General features: G+C 35.7%; 1 protein-coding gene across 1 annotated transcript; it reads right to left on the reverse strand.

Annotated features, from left to right (window-relative positions):
- Positions 1 to 9798: 9798 nt before the first annotated feature.
- LOC132601764 (probable serine/threonine-protein kinase PBL4) lies at positions 9799 to 13178 on the reverse strand. Its single transcript, XM_060314829.1, has 4 exons — positions 12926 to 13178; positions 12724 to 12851; positions 12530 to 12647; positions 9799 to 9986 (listed from the first exon to the last, which is right to left on the reverse strand). Exons 1-4 carry the CDS (start codon positions 13176 to 13178, stop codon positions 9799 to 9801), a joined length of 687 nt encoding a protein of 228 aa, XP_060170812.1.
- Between the last annotated feature and the right edge of the window lie 13056 nt (positions 13179 to 26234).

Here is a 26234-nt window from a genome sequence, read left to right on the forward strand (position 1 = left end):
TTTGGGAGGTTTAGAGAGAGTTTAGGGTGAGAGAGAGAGGTAAAAATGAAGAAAAAAAATCAGAATTTTCGGTTTTTACTTTCCAGATTTACTGTTCACCGAGTACTGTTCATCCGCGTCTACTGTTCCCGTGTTACTGTTCATCCGCGTCTACTGTTCGCCGAGTTACTGTTCATCCGCAGAATTATTTCATGGACTCAATTTTTTTTTCTGAGGTGTAACATATACCCTATTTTAACGGGAATCAAAATAGTTTACAACATCCCGGTAATTCCGGGGTTAATTAAAGTAGGGAGTCGCCACCTAATTATTTATGGTAAATTAGGGCACCTAAAGTTAATTAAAGTAATTATCTAAAGTTGATTTTATTTTAAAGTCTACGAAATCAAATGATTCTAGGTACGGGTTCAACTAACCTAGAGGGAAGGTATTAGACATCTTCTAAATTCCATTAATAATGGTTAATCCGACCGGACTCAAATTTAATTAGGCTAAGTGTAAGTGTAATATTATAGAAAAGAAAATAGCTTTGTAAGTATTGCTAAAGTTATATATATGTAAGAATGCTATTTAAAATAGGACTTGTAGGAAATAATAATATACATAAAAGAGTTTAGTTATAATAATATACATAAAAGAGTTTAGTTATAAACTGAAAGAGCGCGAGATGTGTAACGTTTTATATATTCTTGGAGAAATGAGTCATACCAACTAACAAAGTGAATAATCATTAAAAGATTAACATGACTAAAGTTTAGAGGTTTTATAATATTAAAGTATGACAAAATCTTTAGAAGTCTGAGAGGATTTCAATACCAAAATACAATCCAGGGCCTTTATTTAAAACACTATGAAAATAACATGATTCATTCGAAAGGTGTTGTTATTATTTAGCCTTTAACATCTTTCTGGAAAATCGTTTTGCTTAGCCAAAATTTTAACGATAATCACAATCAATTTCATTATAAGTCTTACAAGATCATACTTATATTTTTTAAGCTACGGTTCCCACTAACCCCGTTAAGATTCACCTAAAGCTAAGAAAAAACAGCAATATAAAGTAAGATGCTAGTCAATCACTACAAATCATATATATGAACGGGGTAGAGTAGAAGAGGCAAATGGGTTTGGCCCATTTAAGCTAACGGTGCAATCTATTCTTTTTCTATTGTATGCGCTTCGGCCCAGATCCTTTTACACGGTTGAGGAGGATGCTTTGAAGGAAAGTTATGTTGGGCTTTGGCCCAACACAGAATGCGGAAGTCCCTCGGACCCGTACGCGATGGTCATGCATAAAAACGAAAGATAAGGATTAGTATGCAATCAATAAACAAGGCCAAACATGTGTAATATAAAAAGCAGACCAATGGATTTTAACTAAAACAGGGGACTGCTCATGATTAATATATTAATGACTCCTAAACAAACAGCAAGAAAAGAAATTAGACAAATGTAGCAGACCCAAGTTCGAATTAGATGTCCACAAGGAAAGAAAATGGGGCGAGACACAAAGCAAACCAAAGTTGCACATATACTTCAACGAGCAGGGCCAACAGGTCATAAAAGGGGATTCGAATGGGCCAGACATGTGTTCTGTTCATCGGCCCGGTTGCTAAGGAAACATAAAAAAACAGAGCTCAGAATTCCCCAAGGCTCAACTGGCCACTTACTAATAGGTAGTATACCTAATATACCAATTTAGATGCATCCAAATGTGTATGAAGATAAATGTCTCGAGCATATCCACTGTTAACATTCTACAAAGGCTAACCATACCAAATAGAATCAAACGAAATGAAAATCATGCCAATGTTTTAAACTCCTAAAATGCATGTATACGATCATGTGCAGCATTAGGCAAGTTCGGGTAACATATAAGCAGGCAGAAGTTTGAGTAGCTTTTTTTTTCAGAGAAATAAAAGGGGAGCAGAAGGAGTTTTAAACCAGGTCTTTGTGGAAATCTAATGCAGTAAGGAGGATAATATCACGAAAAAGACCCATCCCCAATCTCAATATGCTTGCAACCCAACGTAATCACAAGGCAAACACTCATAACACTCAATTGTTCCCAAGCCCAGCAGAAACAAATTTTATCTAAAAGCTCATGTAAGTTGCACACGGAGAATGATACTAAAGGCAATTCAACTACATGATCAGACCGATACACTTGTAGTTTTAAAAACAACAGTTATCCTGAGTAGTGAGGCGAAGGCCCGTCAAAAAGTCAAAACACACACACAACTATGTAATCAATTCAACCAACCTATGCTCATGCTAGATTTTAATAGGTAGAAAACAGACCTTAGGAGAATAACTAAACAAAAACATCACAGCCAACAATAACTCGAGAAGGTAATAAAACATGAACACTATAAAACTAAAACAACACTGATAACATAATGAGATTAAAACAGAATCACAGAATTAAAGGAGAGGGAGGGAAAATTACCTTTGTTAGGTGCAGTGAACGGGGGTCGTCGGCGTCGAATCCACTCTCTCGTTATGGATAGACCCGAATCTTAAGCCAAATGAATTCGAATGTAAGTATTGCGGATTTTTGTGAACTAAAGTTTCGTATTTCACTTTCGGACGAATTGAATGAAAATGCTAGAGTAAGGATTGTTATTAGCAGTGCTGTTTTTTTTTTCAGATATAGTGACTGAAAAAGTGTAAATGTTTAAGAGGTGTTCAGGCGGCTGAAAGAACCCTCTTTGTAGGTCAAGAAAGTGAGTCTTTATAGCGAAAATCCCTAGGGTTTGCTATGGTTCAAATTTTTTGGGCGGGATCTCAAGTGGAATTAGCCGTTTGAAATCTGAATCGGATCTTTAAATGTTGATCTCCTTTTTCAAAAATTTCAACAGTTTTGGCCATTTGTTGACCAGATCGTATATAAAAATGGCAAGGTGAAATCTGCCATGGCTGAAAACAAAGATGGTTTCTTGTTTGGAAGAGGAAAGAGGAAAGGGCTTGCACGAAAATGAGAGGGCAAGGATCTGCCATGGTGAAAGTTGGTCAAGGTTTTGCTAAAAATGGGATGAGAGAAGGTGGAGAGAGGGACGAAAGAGAGGGGGAGTAGCTGTGCGTATGCGGCTGTTTTCCCTTTTAGATGATGAAGTGAAGCCATGGGCCGGGTCGAGTCGTTGATGTGGGTTGGATCAGAGGATTGGGCTGATGATGAGAGTGCTCCGTTTGGGCCATGATTTGGGCTCAATGTTAATCTTTTCTCCTCTATTTTAATTATTCTTTGGGCTTCTAATTTAATAACTAGTACAATCTATACTATGTGAAGACGATTAATAATTAGTATGTAGAAAATAAAGGATTTAATAAAGTAAAATTAATTTAACGAGTACAAATCTTAAAAATGAAACGATGACGAACCATTTAAAATTTGTGATAAAGTAATGCTAGTAATATTGAAAGTAACGATATAGAAAGTAGTAGAAAATAAAAATAGTAGTGAAAACAAAGTATTTAGTTCGTTAATAATTTTAGAAGCCTAAGGGAATATATTAGAATAAAGGAGGGACAAAATTGGGTGTCAACAGCATCTCCCCAGAAAGAGATAGGTAAATTTGCCTGTACCATCATTGACCTTGTCATGTCCAATAATGTTCTATTCCTCCTTTCTGCTACACCATTCTGTTGAGGTGTGTAAGGAGTAGTTAACTGTCTCGTAATGCCTTTTTCATTACATAATTCTTCAAACTATTTTGATAAATATTCACGGCCTCTATCGGCTCTTAAAGTCTTTATACTTTTATCTAATTGATTCTCAACTTCATTCATATATCTTCTAAAGCATTAGAGTGCTTCAGATTTATGAGAAATCAAATAGACATAACCAAAGCGTGCGAAATCATCAATAAATGTAATGAAATACAAAGCACCAGACCTTGCCCTCATATTCACTGGACCGCAGATATCATAATGGATTAATTGCAATGGGGAATCTTCTCTTAGCCTTCCCAAATGGTTTACGTGTAATCTTTCCGGCAAGACAATTTTCACAAGTTGGCATTTCAATTTTGGAGAAAAGACCTAATTTCCCTTCCTTTGCTAATCTATTCATCCGGTCTTACCCTATATGACCTAATCTTGCATCCCATGTAATAACATCAACTTCACTGTTACTAGAATAACATGTCATTACAGAACGGTCAACATAATAGTCATAAGTTGAAGGATTACAATCTAAAACAATAAAATCATCATAACGAAGTCCAAAACCGTAAAAAACATTATCTTGAGTAATTCTAACACTATTGCGACTAAACTTTAAATCAAAACCTAGATCTAGAGGAACAGACATAGATACTAAGTTACGTCGGATCGCTGGAGTATATAGGACCTCATGCAACATCAAAGTTCGGCCACCACGCAAGTCCATTTTGCAAGTGCCTATCCCTTTGACTTCAAGCTTTGCATTATTTCCTACATATATCCACCTTGATCCAGGTGAGACTCGATGAAACTCCACAAACGCTTCTCGATCACGACTCACATGCTCGGTGGCCCCCGAGACTACAATCCATACAGGATAAGATTCAGTTAGTAAAACAGTGCTAGAAACATATGTAGCACTTAGAGATGCGTTTTGAAATGCTACTTCTTTCGGCTTGGGACACTCTTGAGTAAAATGCCCTGGAACATGGCAGTTGTAGCATTTCATCTTACTCTTGTCTTTCTTCTCGAAAAAAGGTTTTCCCTTCTTGGGATTTGGCTTGTTCCTTTTCTTGGAGGGTCCTTCTCCGGTCTCCTTACCCTTTCCGTCATTTTTTCAATTCTTCTTGCGTTTGAATCCTAAAGACTTTGTGCCACTGGATTCTGCCACATAGGCATTAGGTACAGTTTTAGCAGCACCAAGCCCCCCTCTTCAAGCTCGACATGACGGGCAATACCAGAAAAAGTTTTGATGTTATCATTATGGGTTAAGTTGACCTTCAAATGTTCCCAACTATTGGGAAGAGACCGGATCACTGCCTGAACCTGTTGCTCATCAGAGAGAACATGACCAACACTTTTGAGTTGAGCAATCATGTTAGACATCACCCTAAGGTGTTGCTTGACATTGTGATCATGACGCTTCTTGTAAGTGTTAAATTTGATAGTCAGTTGTCTAAGGCGGGTCACAGTGTTACCCCCATAAGTCTCTCGTAAGTGTGCCCACATAGCATGAGCAGTAGGGTATTCTTCACATTCGTGAATGAGATCATCAACAACAAAACTCACAATAATTCCACGTGCAGTAGAATCTTTCTTTTTCCACGCATTGTAAGTTTCCAGATTTATTATGTGTTGGACAGTGTTACCCTCTTCTGGGTGAACCAAAACATGGTTAATACCTTCCAGAGCATCTTGCTCTTCCAATACATACCACATATTTCGACTTTAGATGTCGTAATTTTCACCGTTTAGTTTCTCACCCTTGTTTAAATCAACAATGATGCTCTCAGATGCCATATATGTTGATTGAGACAATTAAGCAAGTTTTTACTCATCAATATTTACCCTTAAAATAAAAGCATGTGATATACACATTCAAGCAAATCAATTTTCACAAAGGTTTCACATCTAGTGTAAAATCGAAAGGTCACAAAAGTTTCCAATCATCATCTACGAACTAAATGTTTAACCAAATTAAAATCATTTTTTAATGTGTATTTAATTATATTCGTGACTAGAATCACACAGATTCTTTTAGTCTTATCCCCTTACAACATTCTGTTAATGCATATCAATTAACAATAAATAAATAAATATTCATATGCATATATTCACAGAAAAAATAAACTAACATATGTTCATAAAAGGAATTTACACAATTACAAGTCATATACTACTCGTCTATGGCTATCTCATTACGTGAGTGACGAGGATCTACAACACTTTCAGCCACATATTTAGCCAATTTATCTATGGGAGAAAGTTTAGAAAGCTGAGATTTAGGAACTATCGGACTCAATCTGGGTCTAGAACAAGTATTTAGTAGCCAAGATTTCTAAATCTTAGTTGTTATTTCCTTTTCCTCCCACTTAGATTCAAGTTCCGTATAGTATACCCAAATGGGTGCATTTGGACTAAGCTTGTGATAAATATCAGCCAACTGACCCTTCCAATAATCTGGCAAATTGCTCCAATATTCCCAAGGCATCCCAACTCGAAACAATTTTAAAATGTTAAAACATTATTTCCGACAATTTCCTCCCAAAAAGACGAAGGTAGCTTAGAATAGATGCAGATGGGTCCTTTTTGATTTTTTAAAATTCTACAAATTTTCTTTCTCATTCCCTTCGCACAACTCTATCCTCCCTAAATATATTTTGTATCGTCCTTAGGAAATTCTTGATGACTTCAGGCTCAGAGTCTGAATCATTACTAGATATAGTCCTTCGACGACGCATTCTTCTACGTTGTCCTTTTGCTGGACTTTTACCACCACTCCCACTTGGAGCATTTCGAGCATGTCCCTATCCAGCCATGTCTGAAATGGGAATAAGGAAACAATAAGAATGGACATACCATTCAATGTGACAACATATGCCACAATTACTCGTAGAAGACCAATTTACGTTTAAGGATCATTGGGACTAAACAAATTTTATTACACTGAGAATACTGAGAATTATATACAGACCATCTTTTTAATCATGTACTCACAGCAAGCAACAAAAAAAAAAATAGCAGTTCATTGATTTTCTTTTTCGTCCAGTGTGATAAGATTCCACATACATATACTGAACCAACAATTCACTCAAAAAAACAGAATACAATATTCTTGAGAATGAACCAACACTCAACAAAACGCATTGTTTGTTTTCAAATACAAACTTAATTAGTTAAGCCATTAACAACAAAAAGCCTTATAAGTGCTGCAAGTCCTTTTAAACACAACAAAATGACTTAAAAATTTAAAGTTCGTAGAAGCAGTGACTCTTTGATAAAAGAAGAATCACTTTAGTTCAGAGAATAGAAAGAATTAACTATAAATTCATATACTTGTCTTCTCCCAAAATATAATTACAAGATATCATGTAAAGGCACTCCTTTTGTCATTTAAAAGCAAGAACACACATATGACTTAATCATGATCTGTGGAGCCCATCTTTCAATAAAAAAAATCGTTAATAATTGATGAGAAGACAACAAAGTCACTTTTTGTATTGAAAGATGAGATGTTTTCAATATATATACAATAAAAGCCAAACAACTTAAACTTCCATCCGTATTTAGTTCTCTCAGTTTCAACACAAATTAAAGGACCCATCAAATTAGTTTAAAAAACAATTCGGACAGAAAACCACAAACACATTCACAAGAGACGGCGGCAATAAAATCTTCAAACTCTCTTTTCAGTCTTAGATTAGTTTAACGAAAGAAGTAATTGCGACAGACCGTAAATAGAGATTCTCCCCGTACACAAGACTTGGGAACAAATAACCCTAGGCTCTGATACCATTGTTAGAAAAAATCATACGGAGCAAGGACAACATAATTGTGTACCTTAAAACAGCGGAAGATTAATCATTAAATTTGCTACCAAAGAATCGCCCAAGTCGAACTTTGAATCACTTGGAAACAAAGTATTATTTACCACAAACTAGATGTCTTTTGTGTGGAGAATTTAAGATTGCTGGAGAAAAGAGTTTTTGGAAGAACTTTCAAAAAATAGTGTTGTCCTCAATTGCACGTTCACTCCTAAAATAATGTAGTGGTAGTTTTTCTTTAGGAGTTAAGAAAATAACTGCCCTAAGTAACTCCCTACATGTTTATCTCTTTTAAATGGGCCGGATCAGTCCACATGGGCGACCCGACCAAAATAAATAGCCAACACAAATGAAGAACACGGTCTCAATTCAATTTCAATCAACAGGGGCAATTGTTGGAGATGGAGGCAATGGTGGAGGCACAACAATGGTGAAAGTCAAGGAGGCAATGGTGGAAGTGGCGGTGCAGAGAAAAAAAAGAGGAAGAGGAAATAAAAAGACAGAAAAAAAAGGTTTGTTTTCAGGTTCTTCACGTGTCTATGTTGGGTGAAACTCACTCTATCTACCAACTCAACAAAAAAGGTCTAATTGGAACAAATATTGGATATTGTAAGTCCTCAATAGAACCCTTAAGTTTAGGTATCTAAATGAAAAATCGTGTCACCTTTAGATGTCTCCATGTGTGTTTAGCCACAACTATATACCAGGATTATGCGGTCACAACATGGTAAAGATGTTAGGTATAATTAATCTCAACATTGATACTCAAATAGGAAAATGTGACTATAATACTAGCTAGCAAAGATCTCCCTCAACATTTATGTATTGATCAATTCATGTTGGTTCAATATCTATTGAATCTTTGTCGTCCGTGTCTTTTAAAACACCACTTAAATGGAAGATAATAAGAACGACTGTATGCATTTTTTCCAAAATTATATTAACAACAGCAATGTTTAATTGTCATAAAACTCTCTATCGCATATATAAAAAGGATGCCTTTTTTCTAAAGTTGTGTTTCCTATGGAGGTCGCCTTTTTTCTAAAGTTGTGTTCCTATGGAGGTCTTCATCTAGTCCTGCTTTGTAGTTTGTTCTTTTTATTGTTTTATCAGTAAAAGCCCCCATCTATTCGTGGTTTAGTTTTAAATTTCTAACATGTTTTTTCTTGTGTTAATTATAATCATTCTACCATTGGAAGACAACAATCAATGACCACCTACTTTTAGCACCCTTACTATTTTCTAGAAGCATCGAAGATTTATCACTTTTAAATTTTGAAATGTGGATATAATTCGTTAACAATAACTAAACAATGCTTAAATAATTATGTAATATGATCAGCAGTATTTTGGAAGCACAGTACGTAAGAATATTTTGCTTTTTGATCTTGTATATTGTAGAAGGATTATCATCAACTAACAGCTGAAGGAATAGCACAGAAGGGCAAATGTGTAATTTTTAGTAAACTAATTAACTGTAATGTGGAAGTTAGTTATAGCTAGTTAGTATTAGTGTCCTAATGATTAGTTAGTTGGTTGGCTAATCATATAATCAACAACTCCAATATATAAGGACTTGTATCTGTACATTTCTCATTACATTGAATGAATGAATGAATAAGAATTTCTTCTCTCTACAATCTATCCACTCTCCTCTTCTTCTCTATCCCTAAACTAGGGTTCTTATCTTTCTTCACATAAATCTTTGTGGTATCAGAGCATACAAGCTGATAATTCGGTCTTGCAATGTTTACTAGGAATGGTGCAAACAATGGATATGGTAATCATGGTAATAAAGGGTATGTAAATGCTGGTCCTGGTTCTCAGAAGTTCAAAAAGAACAAGATTCGTGATTTTTGCAAACTAAAGGGTCATACTGAGGAGAACTGTTGGAAGTTAGTTGGTTATCCTGCAGACTACAGACCCAAGAAAGAGGCCTTACAACAGTGGGAATGAACAAGGGAATCAGCAAAGATACTCAATTGCTAACAATGTGAGTGTTGTAGCTGAAAGCTCAAGTCCATTGACAAACACTTCTCAAGGTCAGGATATGGCTCAGGGTCAATGTCAAGTTGGTGATGCAATGGGGATCCAGTCTCAAATGGGGGCTTATCCTTTCTCTGAGGAGCAGTATGATCAGACTGTGGCTATTCTAAAAGGAAATTTAGAATATAAAGCCTCGGAATAAGCTAACAAAGTAATCATTTTTTTCTTCCTTAGTCTGAGTTGCTCCCCTGTCCCAAAGTAGACAAGGTGGCAAAGACATCCTTCATAGCTGGGCGTGCTTTTTCATCCTGTTCCAGACATGATCTTAGTATTCTGTGATGCAACTAGCTTGCTCATCATCAACTTGCAGGAGTGATTTAACCAGGATCGATCTTATACGACCACCTATGAGCTCCTTGCGATTGCGGGTCCTGGATACATTCCCTCTTTGGAAAATCAACTCCACAAGAAGAAGACCAAAATTGTACACATCACTTTTAAAATCGCGAATACCTACATGGATCAGAAGCCATATTAATGGAATCAGTTTCTTTTGACAATTTTCTAAATGCAAATAACGTCAAAATGTCCAAGGAAATTTTGTGTGAATGATGAATTGTCCAACCTATCACTTTGGATTTAGAATAAAATAGAAACTGATGATTGAACATATAAGAACACAAAATGGCAGGTCAAATGAAAGAAGAAAGAGATGAAATTACAAAACTGATTCAGATATCCCAGGGTCCCTTGAAGACCAAGCTACACCTACCGATTCTAGGTAAGGGTGTCATTAGGACCATGAACACAACAACGGATGCCCCACCAAACACTACTGTTACAAGTAACCAGGCAAACAAAGAAGAAAAGGTTGAACCTACTAAACTGATCTATACAGCAAGTAATATTTCAAGAGGAAATCCATTTGACCAGAGCGTAGGAAATATACAGTCAACTACCAACATATAATATCATGTTATAACATAAGCAAAACAAAGTAGGACGAAATGTAATTAAAAAGGAATAGAGAGGCATCTGAGATGCCGAACTTCTTGGCTCAACTGGAGGCGAACATCCTGGTACCCTAAATGAAGAGGAGACTTATTCCTGTGCAATTTATTTATAGCAGTATGTGCAATATTTCTACTTAGTTTTATGGTCAGCCATGCACATTATACGCTTGGTTGTTGCCCAATCTTTCCCTTTTCTAATGAATTTGGGCATGTGTCCGTGATTGGATCACACATATGTACAATAAATGATTGAAATTTCAAGCTAGCAATTCAGAACTTATTCAGTTGGAATTTAGACTTGGTTTCTTCCCGAAAACGCATGGGTCATCTCCACAATTTTTTTTGTTTTTTGATAAGGTAATTTTGATTAAGAAAAGTACCAAGAAGGTACCAATGTTACAAAAATCTAGCCAAAACTACATCCCTAGAAACTAACACCTCTAGATGTACTGGGACATGGTTTCAATCAAGCTATTCCTACACCAAAAGTATAACCTTTGTAAACATCTCTTCATCAAGAACAAAAGAAATGTGAAGTTTTTATCTTCAAAACATCTCTTATATATTTCTAACCGTATGCTCCACATGATGCATAAAGGTAGGGTCATCCGTATCATCTTAAATCTTCTGCTAACAACCTGGGTCTGCCAACATTCAAGTAACTGTTTGACTGTTTCAGGCATTTCCCGCTGTACTCCACCTATATCGAAAAAAGGTCCCAAATTTGTCTTGCTTGCCTGCAGTGTAATAATAAGTTATTTGCGGACTCTTGATCTTCAGCAACCTATTCTTAGTTGGGGCTTTAGTTTTCCATAACATTTTTCATGGCTAAGTAAGATCTCAGTTCCAGCTTGCTTCTGCAGTAGCGTGTTGCTGTTTTTAAAAGAGGAACTTCCCTCTTAGTTGTCCAAATTAGAGAGTCCACTTTCTTAGCTTCAAGAGTAATAGGATCCTGCATACAACAATTGACTGATATCATCCATCTCCCGGTCATTGAGATTCCTCCTGAAGTGCATCTGCCATCCAGAATTTGTATAGGACTCTACCACTATACACTGCTTATTCAAAGATATACTGTATGAGGTGTTCCTAAACTTAGGGTTAAGGTTAAGCCCTATATTTTCATTCTACTATTCTTGAGCTGGTAAACCCAGTATTAGTTCAGTATTCTGTTGCACCCACTCTCAACACATCAAAAAGTCCATGCTATCCATGCCAAAGGAACAATAATAACTCCCCAATCTCCAAAGAAGTTTGGATCGGTTATATGCTATGTTGCTCGGATCTTCAAAAATGTCAACGGGTGCATATCGGATACTCCAAAAGTATTCTATTTTTGGAGAATCCGACACGGATGCTGCATCGAAAGTGAAGAGTCCGTGCAACTTAGGTTGTATGAACTGTAAATCACATCACTATTGCACATTTTTTCGTAATGAAGAAAATCAAAAACAAAACTCAGTAAAAGCTGATTCTACAAACTGCGAATCGAAGAAATGTGGATACGACCATCTCATGGAAGAGCGTGCAGCTTCACACGTCACAAGTATTACTCAAGCACTCTAAATTTAAATATGTATATTGGTTTATTAACAAATACATGGCGAGATTTCCTTCCACAAGTCCAACTAGCTGCCTTTCTTAAAGGGTTGGCAATATACAGCATTACAGTTTGACCAGTTATAGTAATCAGTTTGTGAATCAAATGTGTTACAAAAGTCCAGGAACCAGCTTTTTCCTATTACAGTATAACGAAGTCTCTGTACACCATTCTAAAGCCCACCCTTTAGTTCGTCAGGCTTTCCAAGACTCCTCATGCCGCCGATTGCTTTTTAACAAACTCATCGTAGCAAAGTCCTCTAGCAGTACAAATATTGAACTAAATAAAACAACTACTACGCCTCAATCCCAAGCTAGTTGGGGTCGGAAACATGCATCCTAACTATATCCATATCCCACGATTTGGGTTCCAATATTCAATGACTAAAAGTTCACATTAACATACAAATCTTTAAATAAGAAAATAAAGTTAAAAAGACGCACCACTAGCAATTTCAGGAGCATCGTCCCAGCAAAGAGGATAATAAGCTTCAATTCCGTCAATTATTTCCTCACTTATATGAGTGAGGAAACCAAAGTCAAACACTTTTATGTTGAAGTCCTGCAAGCCAACCAAGTGAAGAGGCAATCATAAACCGTAAAATATAAAGAGGTACAAAAAAATGTGCAACTGTTACCTCGTCAATCATAATGGTGGAAGAATCAACGCAACCAAATAAAAATTCCCTCTCATGCAACCAGTGGAAGAGGCTTGCAAGTTGAGTTGCCACCCTTAATCTCCCATTCCATCCAAAGTGTTCAGCTGCTGAAGATCAAAAAATATTACTAGTAAAGTAATGATGAAGTATTACTTGCTGGTATAGAAAAATTCTCAAATACCAGAATGAAGCTCATCCGACAAAAATTTACTAGTTGGCTTTTCATCATACACAAGTGCAAGTACATGTTTAAAACAGAAACCCCGTATCTTGATCAAACTTGGATGTGGCTTTTCACCTGTCAGCATTTCAAGCTCATTACAGAATCTAGACGGATGGTCAACATAGTACGGCTTACATTGGTAAAAGAAATCCCATGTTTTGATAGTCACTTCACGATCGTAAATGGAGCCTCGATACACCTTCCCATGCATAGTGTTCTTAATTAAGCATTCCGTACTGAAGTTATCGGTCATTCCTTTCAAATCTTCGAAGCTGCATGGTTCCGCAACACCTACGGATGTCGGATTCATTTTCCAAATAGAACTGCAGGTATCCAAAGCAGGGTTAACATAAAGCAAGGAATTAAATGGTGTGTGTATATATATGTATACCTCTCAACTAGTCATCTGTCTAAAATATACGTATAATACTCCCTCCGTCCCGTATTATTTGTCCACAATACTAAAAACATCTGTCGCAAAATACTAATCCATTTACAAAACCAAGATAAAATTAATCAAAATTTTCCTATTTTTCCCTTAACATTAAATGTTTTTAAAAGTAACCGATACTGATTAGAGTGCAATTTATTGAACAGAGATAAGGATAGGAATAAGAGTAATATAGTAAAAATACACTTTTATTTATGATTTCTAAAAGGGCATGTAAAAGGGAAAGTGGACCAGTAACATGGGACGGAGGGAGTATCATCTTACCAAGCTAATAATGATCTTAAATAGTTTGTGTGAGAAATACTAGTACACCATCTTGTATTTTACCAAACTTTTAAACTGAAAAAAAAAATCATTAGGAAAACTGAAATTCTGCTTTTCCATTAATTAAAAATAAAGTGTGCGTATATGTATGTATTATAAGATGAGTAGGGATCTAGTAACTTTCAGCTTGTTGGTGAGTGTTCAAATCCATCGTTGTACGTAATCTCCCTTCCCTTACCCTATGTAACAAAAGAAAATTAAAAAAAGAATAAGAAAAGGAGGGACATACTTATCAGCTTCCAAGAGCACAGAGGCGGATCTAGGATTTGAAGGTGGTAGGTGCCACAATTTTCTTCAATATACATCTTGTTAGGAACGTGTATTTGGGTCGGGTTCATCTCTTTTTAGTTTATTCGGGTCAACTTAATAGGCTTTTTTTTATTTGCAAATATGAAAATTACATCTCAAAAATCAAGAAACGAACATAATTAGCATCTTAAATAAGGAATCACACTCATTAACACTCATTAACAACAAAAGTAAAATCAACATTTTCACCAAGGGACTTGCATCTCTTATGTATATTAAAAAATGAATTTGCACAAGTAAAATAACATCTTCAAATTACATCAATCAAAATAAGAAAAATAATAGAAAAACTCTTCAATAGGTAAATACGCCCCATAAGTAAATATAAAATTAGATAAACTACAAGTTCTCAAAAATAAATCATAAATTTCATGTTTTTTCTAAGCAGTGCTTACGAAATTCCCATCACAATTTAAGTAGTAAAGTGATTTAAATTGATTTTAACAATTATAGAATAGCATAAATTTTTATTATACACTCCCTCCGTCCATTTTTATTTGTCCATTATACTAAAAATATATGTCCACTTTTACTTGTAGGTTATATAGTTTGAAAAACCAAGACATAATTTACTATTTTATACCTATTTTACCCTTATTATTAAGCACTCCAATTCATTTCTCATTTTTTTTATTGCTTATTAAGAGTGTCCCAAGTCAAATATAGACAGGTAAACATGAACGGAGGGAGTAATAAACAAAGAAATTATAAAAAAAAAAAAAAAATTGAGGTTTGATCTCAATCCAAAATTCCCATTGAGACCCAAGTTTTTCGATTTAAATACTCACAAATTTGAGATTAAGAGAAATGCTTAATTTAAGGGATTTTGAAGTTTCTATTTGTGTGTTCTCGCTAGAGATCACAGATAAAATAATAAAAAAGAGGAAGCAATATAAATAATAAAAAGATAAATAAAAAATTGGGAGGGCCGAAAAGGGAATTACTGGTACAAAGGAAGTACAAAGCGCAAAAAAAAAATGAGAGTCGAAAAATGTTCAAGATACATTCAAACTTTTGTCTACCAGTCGTGGCACCTTTGTCTAATTTACAATTGAGGGTGACAGGATCAAATATTTAACAATTTAAGCAAATTACAACATAAGTATATATAAAATTTATTAATCGAGGAAGTGTCATGTCACCCCAACCCAGGTGGATCCGCCTCTGCAAGAGCACCTCTTGTTGAGAACACAACTTAATAAACGTGTCATGAAAATAACTATATAGGTCTTGGGAGTTGTAGAAATTGTCCACTTGATGATAGAAAACATGATAACCCCATTTCTTCAATGCCTTCCTTATGCTTTCTAAGCTTTCCATTATTGCCTTTGCAATCGTACAAGATGATGTAACTGTAACCCTAGCCTTAGCCCCCTTTCTCTGTTCTTTCTTTTTTCTTTTTCGCGTTTTAACACTTTTTAGTTTCTCATGCCTCATTATTGTCTTTTTAAAAAAAAATATATATATTTTATCACAAATTTAACCCCTAAATTAATTAAAATACATACTTTTACCTCTTTATTTGTAAATACTTACAATTTTATCCACCTTATTTACCTATACCTATACCTATACTACTCCCTCTAATTCTTTTTTTTTTTTTTAAATCCCTCTGTCCCAATTTATACGATATAATTTGACTAAACGCGTATTTTAAGAAAGAAAGGAAGAAATACTTTTGAAACTTGTGATCTAAAACAAATCATAGATATTTATGTGATTATAAATCATTTCATTAAGGATAAAAAAAAATAGGAAAACATTTCGGAGTAGGGTGGGTAGGGGTAATTAGGGTGGGTGATTTGGGGTGTGGTTTGGTTTGGGGTGGTGAGTGGCGTGCGGGAGGGGGGAGGTTGATGGGGGAGGTGGGTTGGGTTTGTGGGTGTGGGGCATACATGGTGGATTGGGGATTGCGTTGGTTTGTTTTTATTAATCCGAAAATGTTTTTCCTTAAATTTTTTATGGAAAACATTTTCCAAGATATTAAGTGCAATCAAACAAGAGAAAATAGAAAATATTTTCCGTTATACCAAACACCCCCTAAGTGTATGTTTGGTACGAAAGGAAAATGTTTATTTTCTAACTTCTTTACTTATTTATATATATTTATATTGTTATATACTATATTATATTATACTAATATAAAAGTTGGAAGCTTTAAAGGAAAATTAAATTACTAACATGCTCATCTAAAATTGCACGCTCATTTTACCCTCCGCTCATGTTTATCTTTTTCTGATTTATTTTGCTTTCTTCTCTTTTTTTCCCATCTAAAAGAAAAGGAAAAAAGAAACTGAAAGACGAACCCAATAAATTCCACCCGTTTGGACATGATTTGATATATGTGATTTGAAGTTGAAATTTTGTTTGGACATGCAATTTGAATTTCTTCAATTGTATTTTTTTTTTCTCATAAACATAAGAAAAACCCCACAATTTTTTGAAAATTATCAAAATTTCTCCAACTCTTATATAATTTTACCAAATGAGCAAATCATAGTTCATAAACTTGGTATCAGAAAATCCTAAGGCACTACATTAATAAATTACATATCTCTATATTCCTTTTATAAATAAATGCTCCGAATTACATGCTATTACAAACTTTCAAATGCACATAATTTTACAAAAATCCACTTTCAAAAAATTAATAATAGTAGTAACTAGCTATTTTTTAATATAATTATTTCACATGTTACGAACAACCTCTTCACGTCTAGCATGAATCTTTTTTTTTTCAAAAAAAGGGATTTTTACACTCTATGGTAATTATGAAAAACTAATTACCCGTTTTAGCCAATTTTAAATTTTTTACCCGAGGTAGCCATCATCATCTCTTTGAAGATCTACTTGTATTCAGATGTCCATCTCATTGTCCATTGCAGGGAAGTAAAAGCTGGACATATCCATTTCTGGTTCATTCATAATTCCTATCATCTGCAGGTTGTGCATAATCAGTTAAAATCATGTCCTCCGGTGGTGAAGGTGAGAGATTTTTGTGGTGCTTTGTCTGTAGAGTTTGGTGGGAAGTTATGGAGCTGTTATGTTTTTATGGAGTTTTCATGGCGGAAATAGATGGCTATGAGGTATCTATGACGGGTTTCTTAACTATTTTTCATGGTGGTCTTGGGTATATTCGTATGGGATCAAAATCAATGTTTGTATAAGTTTGTATAATTTTGTACAATAGTGTAAAAATCTGTATAAACATCTGATATACATTTTTATACAAGATTGATACATTGTCAACAATAGGTGTATACATTTTTATACACCACATATACAGGGTTATACATTATTATACTTCACATGTATACAAAGGAATTTGTCACGAGAATTTCATATGTAGGTTTATACATTGTTGTACATCACATATACAAGGTTATACATTATTATACTTCACATGTATACAAAGGAATTCGTCATGGGAATTCATATGCAGGTTTATTCATTGTTATACATCACATATACAGGGTTTACATTATTATACTTCACATGTATACAAAGGAATTCGTCATGGGAATTTCATATGCAGGTTTATTCATTGTTATACATCACATATACAGGGTTTACATTATTATACTTCACATGTATACAAAATTTATACGAAATTATACATAGATTATACAGTCTTGAGGCTGCATATTGGTGATTATACACCCAGTAACTTGGAAAGAAAAAAAAAATGAAGCTTTATTTGACCTAACATTCTATCCCAACAAATATTATACATGGGCAGTTAAAATACTATTGTTGTCTTCTTGCATATCAGCAAAAGAAGAAATCAAGGTTCAGCCAATTCTAGTGATACGTAATGGTTAAATGAAGCTTTATTTTGACTTGAAATCCATCCATTGCCACCACTAAATGGACAGAATAATTAAAAGAAAATAAAGCAGTTAGAGTAAATGCGTGCAACCAATAAGATTCAAGGAATTAACAAGAAAATAAGTAGCTAAAGTGAAATATATTTTCAACGATGTGGCATAATCTAAGGTGAAATGCTTATTCATGCTTCAAAAGCACAACTAACTGTTGCTATGAAATTTAAGTACTCAACATGGTTCCAAACAGAGTTGAAAGAGACGCTTATTTGAATATTCAGCCTCTTTAATAGCTAGGTCATGATTTGTTGGGCCGTAGGTTTGTAATTTAAAATATGGGCTATGAATATGTAATTTTGACCCATAAATTGTTTATTAGTGAAATTTCCCCAAATATAAAATGATGGGTCTTTTTTTTTACAAAATATAAATATATGGGTCAAGTTTTACATTTAAAAAAGTATCATGATTTGGAATTTAAAATTATACTTTTTGGAGAATTTGGAATTTAAATTCATGATCTAAAGTTGAAGTTGGAATTTTATGCTGATTTCATAAACAAACGCTTATTTGAAATCAAAATAAGAAGTCAAGCTTCCAAATCTTATGGTCAAACGCCTACTAAGTATTGCAAATATCACCACACCGTCAATCGCCTACGTGGCACTATTTAATTCTTGTGATGTAAACTTTCTATCTTCCTGTAATTGTTAGGCATATTACCCTCTGGCTCCACAACATTTAAGTCTCCAAAGAATTAGCAACAAGCAGATGTCTCTTCCTTTCTTCATCTTTATCTAGAAAAATTTTAAATTTAAAATCTGTGAAGTCGATTTGATTCAATATCTCCCATCGATGGACATGCAAACCCAAATGGTACTACCTCTACCATTGTTGTCAATAGTACCTATGTGCCCTCACAATCTAGGCTTGGCAATGAAACAGTGCAAGGAATAACACCAACTTTCTATCAAAGACATCAATTGTTCAAATTATGTTAATGGATTTTTTTTTAACTCATTGCAAATAACTCGTAGTAAGAATCACTCACTGTGAAGCAAGTGTATGTGAATTGCCCTGTTAGGAAAGAATATGTTAGGGCTTGTTGATGGAACTTGAAATATGATAGATGAAATCCAGGAATCACAAATGAATTCGAGAATTTCTTAGACTGGACAGGAAAGATTAATACTTTCGAGTGAAACAGTCAGATGTAATTATGGAAGAGATGAGAAATATAGAAGAAGAAGTAAGTTGTATATTTAGTAGTCAATGAATGAATCCAATCAATACAAGTACATGGTTATATGTAATGAGAAAGGTAACTGCTAAGCCTAATCAACTGTGGTATCCTAACAGAATTCTTGACAGCTAAGTGTAACTAACTTGGTAACTAACTCCTTAACTACTAGCCAACTCATCAGCTGATGTGGATATTACAATTAATCCCAATATTCCACTAATCTAATTATCATGTATCAGTACTCCCCTGCCTGAAAAGATCCTTGACCTCAAGGATCAAAAGTTAGGAACCTGAACTTCAAAGTATTTGCAAACTCCCAAGTGGCACAATCCGCAGAAAGTCCGTCCCATTTAATCAAGAGTTGAGCTACAGCTTTATTTCCTTTCTTTACCATCCGCCTTTGCAACACACATTCCGGATTAGGGCAGTAGGGGCTAGCAATATCAGTCACAGGAGGGTAGGAAATCTGATCAGGAATATGATAACACCTTTTGAGTAAGGAAACATGGACCGTAGAATGTATCTTCACAGCAGCAGGAAACAGTAGAGTGTAAGCAACTGATCCTACTTTTTTGGCAATTTGGAAAGGACCATAATACTTAGCAGCTAGCTTGTGAAATGGTTGATTGGAAACTGTGACTTGCCGATAAGGTTGCGTCTTAAAGTACACCCAATCTCCAACTTCAAAACTCCTCTCAGACCTATGAGAATCAGCCTGTTGCTTCATTCGAAGTTGAGCTCTTGCTAGATGGTGTTTGAGTAGTTGTAGCTTCAATTCTCTACTCACCAAGGTACTGTCCACCTCAACTGAAGCAGATTCACCAGGAAGATATGGGAGATGCAATGGTGGTGGCCTCCCATATAATGCCTCATAAGGAGTAGTCTTGATAGAACTGTGATAAGAAGTATTATACCAATATTCAGCCAGTGCTAAACACTCAACCCAATTTGTGGCATCATCTGCGCAAAAGCACCTTAAGTAAGTCTCCAAGCACCTATTTACAACCTCAGTTTGCCCATCAGATTGAGGGTGGTAAGCTGAGGAAGTGTTGAGCTGAACTCCTTGTATTGAAAACAATTCCTGCCAAAACGAACTCAGGAAAACTGCATCTCTGTCACTTGTGATGTTGTCAGGTAGACCATGTAGTTTAACCACCTCATTTAACATTGCCTTAGCTACTGACTGAGCAGTATAGGGATGCTTCAAAGGAATGAAATGAGCATATTTGCTCAATCTATCTACCACCACAAGTATAACCTCATAACCATTGGATTTTGGAAGGCCATCAATGAAATCCATGCTTATCTGGGACCAGACTACATCAGGAATGGGGAGAGGTTGAAGTAGCCCTGGATAAGCAGCTAAGTCCGACTTATTCCTCTGACAAATGTCACAACACTGCACAAATTTTTTTACGTCTTCCCTCAGTCCTTTCCAATAGAAGAATGTCAATAATCTTCTCAAAGTAGCCTCAACACCTGAGTGCCCCCCATTGGCAGAAGCATGCCAGAAAGTTATGATGTCTTGCCTTAACTGATGCACCTTACCTACCACCAATCTTCCTTTTCTCCTCAACTGACCATTACTCCAAGTAAACTGTGAAACCAAGTTAGGAGTAGCTTGTAATTTAGTAATAATTGCTTTCACCTCAGAATCAGTGTCCCAACTTTGAGCTACAGCTTGTAATAAGTCAGAGCTTGTATTAGAAATCACCAATGCTAGTATCTCAGAACCAGTTACTCTAGAAAGAGCATCAGCTGCTTTGTTTTCAGAGCCTTTCTTGTATTCAATTGTGTAGTCAAATGGCATGAGTTTAGTCAACCACATGAGTTGAGAATTGGTGTGAATTTTCTGTTCCATAAGGAACTTCAAAGCTCTTTGATCAGTTCTGATAATGAATTTGTGGCCCAACAAGTATTGAGACCATTTGGTCACAGCATGAACAATGGCCAACAACTCTCTATCATATACAGACATGGCAGCATGTCTAGGTGACAATATTTTACTGAGAAATGCAATTGGATGGCCCTGTTGCATCAAGACAGCACCAATGCCATAGCCACTAGCATCAGATTCTACCACAAAAATCTTGTTCATATCTGGTAAAGCTAAAACAGGCACTTGAATAAGAGCCAATTTCAATTGTTCAAAAGCTACAGTAGCATCAGATGACCACTTAAAACTATCTTTCTTTAAAAGATCAGTTAAAGGTCTACTAATCAACCCAAATCCTTGCACAAATCTCCTATAGTACCCTGCTAAGCCAAGAAATCCTCTCAGTTGTTTGAGAGTAGTAGGAATTGGCCAGTTCTTCACAACTGCGATTTTCTAAGGATCAGTTGAAACACCTTCCTCAGAGATAAAGTGACCCAAATATTCTATCTTTTTAACTCCAAAGAAGCACTTGCTTTGTTTGGCAAACAACTGATGTCTTTGCATTTCTACAAAAACAGTCCTCAGATGGGCAACATGTTCATCAATATTCTGACTATAGATCAGAATGTCATCAAAAAAGACTAACACATATTTCCTGAGAAAAGGCTGAAATACTGTGTTCATTAAGCCTTGAAATGTTGCTGGAGCATTTGATAACCCAAAAGGCATCACCAAGTATTCATAGTGACCTGAATGTGTTCTAAAAGCAGTCTTACGCACATCTTCTACTGCCATTCTTAGCTGGTGATAACCAGACCTAAGATCTATCTTGGAGAAGATCTTAGAACCACCTAATTCATCCAATAGATCTTCCACAATAGGGATAGGAAATTTATTCTTCACAGTATGTTTGTTCAAGTCCCTATAATCAACACAAAGTCTCCAACTCTCATCCTTTTTGCCCACCAAAACTACAGGAGATGCAAATGGACTGCAGCTAGGTTGTACAATACCCTGATCCACCATTTGTTTCACTAGTCCTTCTATTATATCCTTTTTAACAGAAGGATATCTATAAGGCCTCTTGTTGATAGGCTCAGTACCAGCATGTAATACAATCCTGTGGTCAAAAACCCCTCTAGAAGGTGGCAGCTGAGTTGGTTCAGCAAACAAGCTCTTGAACTCCTCTAATAACTCAGTTAAGCTAGGTTCCTCCTTAGAATCTTGTGTGGATTCTAAGGCATGACCATGCAGTTCATAGCACATAGTAGGAACTACTTGAATCATGCAGAGTTGTGAACCATTACCTGAAATTCTATCAAGTCTGCCTGCTCCTGGAGTTACAATTTGTTTGCCTGCTCCTCTCAATAGATGTCTTTTTCCTTTGTACATAAACTCCATAGTAAGTTTGTTGAAGTTCATTTTGATGTCCCCTAGTGTCAGCAACCATTGAACAACCAATACAACCCCACAAGAACCTAATGGTAGTATCAGAAATTCAGCAGTGAACTCAGCCCCTTGAAGTAACCAAGTGATTTCACACACCTTATCCACTTTCATGTCATTTCCATTTGCTGCAGATACCAACTGTGGCATGGTTGTTCTAGTTGAACACCCCAACTGCTTTACTATTTCAGGGTCAATGGAGTTATGAGAACTTCCAGTATCAACCAAAATATGTAATGGCCTTTTGGAATGATAACCAGTGACCCTCAATGTTCTAAAACCCAATGATCCATTTAGAGCATGTATAGATATTTCCATTTGCTCCATAGGTTGGTTTACTTCAGCTAGTTCCATTCCTGTCTCTTCTCTTAGCCCTTCATCATCATAAAGGTGTTCCTCATCCATTTCCTCCACTTCTAACAAATACAATTGCTTAAGGTTCTTGCACTTATGCCCTGGTACATATTTTTCTGTGCAGAAGTAACACAGACCTTGTGCCCTTTTTTCATTCATCTCCTCAGCACTCAACCTTCTTCTGGTAATTCCCTTACTGCTTGACTGATTCTCAAATCCAGGAGTTGGTAATAATGTCTTATTTTGACCCCTTTGATCATTATTCCTTCTATATGCAGAACCAGAACTTGTTGAATATGCAGGAAACTGTTTATAGGCTTTAGCTTGAGCAGCTAAGAAAGCCTCTTGCATCCTAGCAGTTCTATACAATTGTGATAGTGTAGTAGGATTAGTCAATTTTACAGCTAAATTCAATTCATCTGTAAGTCCTCCAAGAAAGCAACTGATTGCATTTTCTTGAGATAAATTCACCCTTGTCAATTTACTTTCAAAGATGGCTTGGTATTCCTTTACTGAACCAGTCTGTTTTATCTTTTTTAATTTCCTCCATTGGGTCATCATAATCAGCCCCAAATCTTTCAACTAATGCCATGATATACTCATTCCAACTAGGAGGGTAAGTAAATTGCCTGTACCTCATGAATGATTGATGTCATTGTATTGCTTCTCCCTCCAGATGAACTGCTGCCAATCCTACTCTTTGATCCATGGGAATGTCATCAAAGTTGAAAAATTGCTCAACTTTGAATAACCATGATCTCAAATCTTCTCCCGAGAATTTTGGAAAATCTAATTTAGAATACCTAGCTATTCCATGATGATGATGCTGGTAATTCATAGAATTATTGTTCCTTTGTCCTTCATCTTGACGATTGTGGTGTACAGGACTCTTGTTCCTTGGATCCTCATCAGTGGATTGTCTCCCTCTTGAAGTTCCTACTTCCATCTCCACTGGAGAAACATCACCTCCATTGCCTTCAAGATGTTCCTTCAATTTCGCAACAGTTTGATCCAGTTTTTTTAAGTTTGCAACTTCACCAGTAAGAATCCCAATGTCTGCAATCAATTTCTGCATCAATTCACGCATATCTCCACTTTCAGTCGTGGTTTCAATTGTGTTTTCACCATTTGACCTAGTTCCTTTCGCCATTGATGCCGAGAATCAATGAGCTTTGATACCAATGATAGATGAAATCCAGGAATCACAAATGAATTCGAGAATTTCTTAGACTGGACAGGAAAGATTAATACTTTCGAGTGAAACAGTCAGATGTAATTATGGAAGAGATGAGAAATATAGAAGAAGAAGTAAGTTGTATATTTAGTAGTCAATGAATGAATCCAATCAATACAAGTGCATGGTTATATGTAATGAGAAAGGTAACTGCTAAGCCTAATCAACTGTGGTATCCTAACAGAATTCTTGATAGCTAAGTGTAACTAACTTGGTAACTAACTCCTTAACTACTAGCCAACTCATCGGCTGATGTGGATATTACAATTAATCCCAATATTCCACTAATCTAATTATCATGTATCAAAATAATGAGAGGTTCAGGGAAAGATATTGGCCTCAGCGGGAAAGAGTTAATGTCATTGTGTTATCTTGGTTGATGGATATAATGACTAGTAATCTTCTTGGAGTTGTAGTTTATGCCTTTGGCCTGTTTGAGTAAAAGGTTGAAAGAAATATTTGACAAACTCAATGGTTCAAGAACCTTCAATTTGCATATGGACATTGCATCACTAACCACATCTGTGGTAGTTTACTTTATTAGACTTAAAGATTTATGGAATGAATTTGAAGTCCTTGTGCCTTCTCCTGGATATTAATTTGGTAGGTCCAGAGATTTCACGACCTATTTGCAAAGATAGAAACCATATCAATTTTTAATTGGATTAAAGGACTCCTATCTACAGGCAAGAGTTCAAATTTTGTTCATGTCGCCTTTACTAACTGTGAATCCAGCATATGCCATAATTGTTAGTGATGAGAGCCAGAAAGCAATAACATCTACTTCTACTGGCCTACTTGGAGCAGCTCCTACCACTCATTATGATCCTACAACTATGTATTAAAAAACTAGATACCAAAGAGTCGAGAAAGATTACAATCTTCAGTATGACTATTGCAAATTAAAGGGCCATAGCAAAGAAAATCGTTACAAGTTGGTAGGATATCCTCCAAGCTTTAAGGCAAAAAGGAAGTTTAGTAATGTCCAGGAGCATGAGGTTTTCTTGCCTACATTGTGCTTGCATATAATTCATTGCCTCATGAAAATGAGAATCAAATTGTTGTTGATTTGATAATGATATAATTGATTTTATAGGGATGTTTAGGCGCATTAGATGGTACTTACATTCCAATTAGAGTTCGATCTGAGAAAGAACCAAGATACAAGACAAGAAAGGGAGAAATAGCAACTAATATACTGGGAGTTTGTGATAGAAATCTCAATTTTACTTATGTATTACCTGGTTGGGAAGGATCAGCTGCCGATGGTCTTGTATTATGAGATGTTGTAGTGCGAATGAATGGTTTGAAAATCCCTGAGGGTATGCCATACATATGCTTATGCACTCAAATTATATCACAAAAAGAATATTGTATAAAAATAACTAAACTTATGTTTATATCATAGGAAATTATTATCTGTGCGATGGAGGATATACAACTGGAAATGGTTTTCTTTCACCTTACAGAGGGTATAGATATTAGTTAAGGGATTGGCAAGGTGACAATCTGTGAACTCAATGTCGAGAAGAGCTTTTCAATATGAAGCATGCTAGGGCTCGTAATTATATCGAAAGGGCATTTGGTCTCTTGAAAGGGCATTGGGCAATTCTTAGAAGTCCTTCGTGGTACTCAGTTAAGGTTCATAACAAGATCATTAGTGCTTGTTGTTTGGTGCACAACTTTGTTCGTAGAGAGATGGAAGTGGATCCCTTAGACATTGATATGGAAGAACAAGTGGAGTATCAACAAGACAACATTAATGTTGTTGAATCATCTGAGGAGTGGACTACATGGAGGGATGAGTTGGCTCAATCAATGTGGAATGCAAGTCTAAACAATTGATCTTTTCAGCACGTTCCTGCTTGTATTATATTTTGTGGTCTTTGGGTGTTTTTCTCTTTAGTTTTTTGTATAATTGTAAGGTGTATCAACTTTCAGTTTGTTGTGATTATAAGAAATAGTTACTTACCTTTATTTTTGTGAAGATAACATATGTTTGGTTAGTTTTGTTAGGATTTAAATCCCAAATCCGACCTTTGTAAGCAGGTTCCCAGGAAAGATTGGAGGGTCACAGCTGGACCACTTAAATACCAACCTCCTTAGACAGAACCTACTTACGCCGTGATGTAAGCGAAGAATAAATAGCACACACAGATTTATAGTGGTTCACCCTCAATGTGAGAGCTACGTCCACGTTGCTGCT

Source organism: Lycium barbarum, chromosome 7 (genome assembly GCF_019175385.1).
Source record: "Lycium barbarum isolate Lr01 chromosome 7, ASM1917538v2, whole genome shotgun sequence".
NCBI classification, from domain to species: domain Eukaryota; kingdom Viridiplantae; phylum Streptophyta; class Magnoliopsida; order Solanales; family Solanaceae; genus Lycium; species Lycium barbarum.